Source organism: Penaeus chinensis, chromosome 29 (genome assembly GCF_019202785.1).
Source record: "Penaeus chinensis breed Huanghai No. 1 chromosome 29, ASM1920278v2, whole genome shotgun sequence".
In the NCBI taxonomy this organism is placed as follows: Eukaryota; Metazoa; Arthropoda; class Malacostraca; order Decapoda; family Penaeidae; genus Penaeus; species Penaeus chinensis.
Genome location: NC_061847.1, coordinates 5,015,936 through 5,023,435, shown reverse-complemented (window position 1 = coordinate 5,023,435; position 7,500 = coordinate 5,015,936). Strand labels below are relative to the sequence as shown.

The 7,500-nt window shown below is 34.4% G+C and overlaps 1 protein-coding gene across 2 annotated transcripts in view; it reads right to left on the bottom strand.

Annotated features, from left to right (window-relative positions):
* Window positions 1-6,196: 6,196 nt before the first annotated feature.
* LOC125040818 overlaps window positions 6,197-7,500 on the bottom strand; it is an 18,506-nt gene continuing 17,202 nt past the window's right edge. For both annotated transcript variants that reach the window (XM_047635559.1, XM_047635560.1), the window contains one exon: window positions 6,197-7,500. This exon is cut by the window's right edge and continues 1,561 nt beyond it. In XM_047635559.1, coding sequence (XP_047491515.1) covers window positions 7,107-7,500 — 394 coding nt within the window. In that variant the 3' untranslated portion in view covers window positions 6,197-7,106.

Sequence of the window (7,500 nt, the reverse complement as noted above, 5' to 3'; positions counted from 1 at the left end):
CGATTATTATGGTTACTGAATTCTGGATGGCTTGCACCCAATGACACATCACATTTTGGAATTATGGGTTATAACATAACTGCCCTAAAACAACTAGTTTACTGCATTTGCATGTTTCTTGATTGCTACATTATTTTTCTGAAGTTATATTATTCACAGAGTAGTGATGCTGACCATAATAAATGTTATACGATAATATACTAATGATAACAATGACGATGGTTATAATGGTTATAATAATACATGATACATTCATATTGAGCTGCTTCATTAATCACGCCGATTATTCCTACTATATTTCGTTACTACATGTCGATAGGAATCTCTTGATAACTGATGAGTTTGAAGATAAAAATTGTTCTAGGAAAAAGCTATTTATTTGTGAACTTGTTATTTTTATTACTGAAGTTAAAATTATGATAGTAATCGTAAAATTAATGATAACAATGACAAATATGATTATTATTATTATTATTAATAATATTATTATTATTATTATTATGATTATCATGATTATTATCATAATCATTATTATTATAATTATTATTATTATTATTATAATTATTATTATTATGATTGTTATTATTATTTTGTTTTCATTATTGCTATTATAATTATTATCATCATCATTTCTACCATATATTATCAATATCATTTATGTGGAATACAAAAGAAATGGTAATATTTAAGCATTTATAGATCTTTATTCGAAGGACCACTTTCTGCCAAATTCGAATATAATACTCTGGCTGTGACTGCATTTTGACAAATCTAAATAACACGTGCAATAAATTCCTGTTTCTTACTTAAAAAATAATCAGTCCCTTGCGAGTTTAATGATGAATATAAATCACGTAAAAAAAATCAAACAATTATTTATCACCACTTCATCAGTGCTGTCTTTGATAAATTGTATTGAGTTTTATTGATTCTTTTGATCCTAAAAATAAACAATATACCTTTCTGTATTATTTTATGCCATTTTTGCATGCGATTAATTATAAGATATCTCTTAAATACAACTTAAACGGCCAGATGAGGAGTTATTAAATAAAACATAAGAAGTATATGGCATTTTACCAGTACGGCGATGCGTGATGCGTGTGACAAGTTGGCATGCCTGTGTGGGCGGAGCTTAATCTTGAAATCGCTTGAAATTCTGCAAGAAATTACACATAAGGATGCTACAGATAAAGCCGATAGTAACTATTATGATATCTCTACTACATAGAATAGGCGGTTTATTAAAATATCAGGGAAAGATTTCTAGAAGGTAGTTAGCAACAAAATTATCTGTACTGTACGCATATCTAAAATCATATGCCAAGGATATTGACACATATTTACAACCGTTTTTTCATATTCAACCAGAAAAATGTTGCACTGAAGTGATGTCAAATGTTTATCTTAAATTCATATTTCGTTACGCGTACACTTTTTGCTTATTCCTGACATTTAATCCTTAACGGGGTTTACCAGAGGAAAAACATTCCTTTTTCAATTTGTCTCCACATTTTCATTCTTTGTTTTCTTTTTAGCTAGTCCTTGTCTTTACCCCACAAATATAATTCAGTTATTCTACCCAGTCTAAACCGTCTGCTTGGTAGCCTCTAACGATTAATTTCCTTCACTCTCACTCGGCATATTTAGTTTTTTGCAATATGTTCTCGTGGATATATCTCGGGTCTTGCTTGCTGCATCCCTTAGAACCTGTAGTGTACCTCTGTCTAATACCCATTCCCTCTACAGATTTCTCTTTTCTTTAAAGGAAATATGTTATTCAAAGAGTCAAAGGGTAACTGGTTCTCCAAGTTACCCATTTCAAACTATGATTAGAAATCCCAATGAGTCACACTGTGGAAATAGCGACGAGGCCAGAATCATATACATGGGAGAAGGGTCAGAAAAAACATATTTTCTTTCAATATTGATACTCGGACCTGTCTTGTGGGAAGGTTTTGTGCTGCAAGAACACATACTGATGTAATCACAGAAAATTCGTGTGGATTACTACCCCCCCTTGAATCTCCCTCCCTTTTTGGAAAAGGGGTTTATGACCCCCCTCCCCCCTCATACATACACTTTCATGCATAATTTTCCATTGTGCATTCCATGCAACTTTGATCCAAAGATCTTTGACGTAAGCCTGACTTTTGCTCGAGAGGGTGGCGTTCATTCGCAAACAAGCGGGTCTTCTTAAATGAAAAGCTTACAGAAGCTTATTTATCTTGGTTCTTTGGTGTCGGCAAGACATTGAAAACAGATAATGAAAGACTGCTGAAATACAAGTAGACTCAAACTCTCATTGGTGGTAAGTAATGTTCATATTTTTTATCAGGTAAAGCTATATTCAGTTATCTTATGACATAAATATAATAATTATGCCTATAAATATGTTGCTACAAGAAATAGACGAGGGAGTTGTCTGGCGCACCTGAACTCGTGTGTGAAAATCTGATGCATGGTTGGCCACCCCCGATGTGAACTTTCCATGGAATGTGCCCTATATTATTATGACACGTACGTCTTGTCATTATTTGTCTTGCTTTCATTTTGAATTATTAATTCTTCTGTTGCAATTAATTTTTCTAACGTTTTAAATTATCATCCTCTGTTCTGGTATATCTATCAGGTTATTAGTATACTGATTTTGTTGGTATATTATATGAAGTATTCCTATTTAATTTTAATGCTAAAAAGAAAAGAAAAACTAACATAAAGAAGAAGTATCCCCTATAGTTTTAATTTTCTATGAATATAACAAAACATTCGTTTTCTGATACCACCAAAATTTACGGGTAGACTACTATATTATACCTTATATTGTTTTGTTTTTTTAATCACGAACGGTAAATCATTATATGTACGTAAGTATTCAAAAGAATAATTGATTAAAAATACGGACTGCATATCTATTATTAAGATTACAAAAAATCAATCTCTTGCTTAACTATATCAATTAATTACTAGTACAACGCCAATTATTGTCTACTTTATTATTTACATTGATTACGCCATATTAAAATATTCCAATTCTAACGGTTCTGTTCGGTGGCAACGACAGATTTAACGCGCCGCGCGTGTCCATAACCGACTCGATAAAATACAAAATCACGTGTTTACCTCCTCGTTCACGCCGCGCCAGCATCAGCTAGGACGCTCACCTTGAGGAAAATTGAGAAGGCATCACTGCGCGTATTCAGAGGAAATAAGGTTCCCTCTCTCAAGGTTATAGGTCACTCTGTGTAGGCAGCTGTGCAGAAAGGGAATGTTTAATGTTTAATGCTTTTAAATAAAGGTATTAGACATCGAAGGTCTTATATCACTATGATAAAGTATTGTGGTGAGAGGGGTTAGATATAATTAATTGATTGTAATGGAGTAAAATATGTGATCAATAATCGAGGTGGTAATAGTTTATCGGTAAATTACTTTCATAAAATTGTAAATTAATGATGATACTAAATGAATAGATATATTGTAGAATTATTTGACACACGCACGCACGCACGCACGCACATACATACATACATACATACATACATACATACATACATACATACATACATACATACATACATACATACATACATACATACATACATACATACATACATACATGCATACATGCATACACACATACATACATACATACATACATTACATACATTACATACATTACATACATTACATACATACATACATACATACATACATACATACATTACATACATACATACATACATACATACATACATACATACATACATACATACATACACACACACACACACACACACACACACACACACACACACACACACACACACACACACACACACACAACACACATACACACACACATACACACACACACACATACACACATACACACATACACACATACACACATACACACATATGCACATATGCACATATGCACATATGCACATATACACATATACACATATACACACATATACACACAGACATCACACAGACATCACACAGACAGACACACACACACACACACACACACACAGACAGACAGACAGACAGACAGACAGACAGACAGACAGACAGACAGACAGACAGACAGACAGACAGACAGACAGACACACACACAGACAGACACACACACACACACACACACACACACACACACACACACACACACACACACACACACACACACACACACACACACACACACACACACACACACACACACACACACACACAATTATTATTATTATTATTATTAATATTATTTTGTTATTATTATTATTATTATTATTATTATTATTATTATTATTATTATTATTATTATTATTATTATTATTATTATTATTATATATATGGTATGTATTTTTCCTTGTGAGACAGTGTATTCAGTTAAATGTTTTGTTTGCAGAAGCACACATTATTTTACTCTATTTCCCACTCCCAATGTAATCCTTCTAATCTGCATTTTTAACGCTCTTTCAGACACAAACTGCAATGCAATATTGCTTATGAATCATGAAGGCCAAAGGTATCAGGTGAAAAGCAAATCATCTTACTCTTGTTCTTTCTGGTAGTTATGGAATTGATACAGCAAATGGTTAATGGTTAATGGTTAAAAGCAAAATAAATGTGCTAGACATCTAAGGTCATGTAGCACTATAGTAAATGGTAGTGAAGGGTGGTTGAGTTAGTGATTAGTTGTCAAAGTTGGGCAAAGGAATTGACGAGTAAAAGGGTTAAGGTTGGGTAAGGTAATGTATAGGGGTTAGATCAAGTGAAGGATGTATATGCATTTGAGGAATGAAAACAGGTTGTCAAAGTGTGAGAAGTTGTGGGAGGGATCACGAAAAATCGGTCCCATTTGGCTGGGCTATAGATTATTTAAGAATTTTGTAGAGATGGGGGTAGTAGAAGGACGGGGGCATGTGGAAGAGGGAGTAGTGTTGAGGGAGGTAGTGTTATAGGGAGGTGGACAATAAGGTTGTAAGGTAGTAATAAGGGAGGATGGGGTAGTTGATGAAGAAGATTGTGGGGGTATAGTTGTTGAAGTTGAGCATGTTAGGAGTAGAAATGTCTCCTGGGGTGTTGATTAGGGTGGATACTGTACTAGTCGGCATTGAGGAGGGGGTATTAGTTGTAGTGTTCAGAGCCATGGTCAAAGGAGAGCCTGGGGTCAGGGAATCGGGCGAGTTTGAATTGGTGGAGCTATTTGATGAAGAGGCAAGCCTCATTGCCTCTAACAATGGTTGGGGTAGGGTTAATGGTTAATGGTTATTCATTGTTGGCCATGATAAGCCTGGAGTATGTTGGGGAGAGAAACGGTCCACCCCTCAGGGTCGCTTGAGGGGTAAGGGCTAGACAAGCAGGGGAATACCATGCCCATGGCTCCCTCAGGCCATTCAGGACTGGCACAAAGTCAGCCTTTCATCCTTTCAGCACGGCTCTCACACCTTAGGAAGTGGATAGTAGAAGGGGTTGGTGAAGGGACAGAAAGGAAAAAGTAGGAGGGGGAAAAAAAGACCATGCAAAATTTGTTGAGTCGAGGGCTGAGTCCCAAGGTTGGGGAGTACCCCAGTATTGGGTCCCAGTCTCCGCCTCCTAAGCCCCCCCACGACAACAACGGGCAAGGGATTGGGGGGGTTGATACAGCAAAACAGACAAACAGGAAGATATTATTTGCTAAACAGGAACATTAGCACCTTCTTCTATATCATGATGAGAACTTCTTTGTTGTCCAATTCATGACATTATATTGATTTTGCCAGACAAATGAAGATTGGGAGGTGTTGGGAGTTACACCACTTAAATTGCTTTTAAAGAAAAATAACTACCATGATCTTTTTAATCCATATTTCAATAGTAGTATGATTATCCTTCATGTATCATGGAAAACAATGCACAATGACTGCACAGTCTTCACGTCAAAGTAATTGTAATTTTCAAAAACATGACAAAGTTTGCGAATGAATCTTGGCTGGAATTCCAACTGCCCAAAACACTAACTAACAAGAACATTTTAAGCATATCATCAGTGGAGAGGCAAAGAAGAGAAGACTAAGGCACAACCTCACCACAGTCGGCAAAGATTTTTATTTTAATCTATTCCCTTTCATGAATATTTCTGGGAGAGTTCTACATTTATTTGATTATTTCCAAAACCACGAGGATATCTTTTAACAAAAACAACTGATAGCAGTGAAACAAATTTCTATTCATAAGAAAACTAAATACACTGTTAAATTCATCTTCTATTCACACAATGAAATATATATCAAAATCAAACTTCTATTCACTTTAAAGCTAAGTTAAATTCTTGTATATTTTAATTTTGCTTACACACTTCAACTCTTGACCTGTAACAATAACTGGAATAGCTGGAGCAAGTAATTGGACATATAATACTGCATTATAGTGACAAATACAATAATCCAAAAAAATACTAAAATATATCTAAGAAAACAATAAATCTTAAATGTATTTTCAATATACAACACATGTCTAATTTTTCATTACATTTCTTTTAAGCTTAGTTCATAAAAAAATAAAACATTTCAGAATTACAAAATCTTACTGAATGAAATATATCAGTAAATTATAGTAATCTAAACACTATACAAAAAACACTTAGCATACATAACATAATTATATCTTTCACTATACACCATAGCAGCAAAACTTCTTTTATTAGAGTAAATTCATATAATAATGCCTTCCATGCTGTAATTCCTGTCTACATTCTTCACTGATGTTAGCCTTAACATATAGTGTATCATTATATGACCTGAGAAATTTGCACATACACAAAAATATATATATATATATATATTTACTATACATATGACAAATCAATTTACTATTTTTTCTATAATAATTTTTCATACACTGAAGTACACAAAACAAGTTCTATTAATTTATACTGAATATAAATAATATACCATATGCCTAATTCCTAAACATATTAGAATTAAATCTTTAAAAAGCATATCTAATCAGTCATATAGAAGTCCCAAGAAATCTGAGGAAGGAATGTTATACTAAAGATAATCAACTGTGTAAAAGCAAATTAGTGCTGTTCTCTCATTACAATCATGCCTGATGTTTTACCATGAAGAATCCGACAGAGGCTCACTTGCACTAAAGTCCTCGGCTGATCCACTTGAGGTAACACATTCACCATTAAATATTTGGAAGTTATTCTCTTGGACTTCCAATGGCTGTGATGGGGCTACTTCCACTGCTTCCTCGCACACTGACTCCCCTAAATTTTCTGAGTCTGAGCTTAGGGTTTCATAATTACAGCTGATTTTCCTCCTCCTGTGAACCTGACCATTCATCTCTCCATTGACCTTTTCTTTCTCGTCTTCACTCCCAGAGAACTCCTCTTCATCAGACAGGTCTTCTTCCTCTTCCAAAGACTCGTCACTGAACATATCTGAAGAAAAGAACAGGAGCGAGTCTGCATAGTATGATGAAACCTCTGAGGTATCAAAGGAC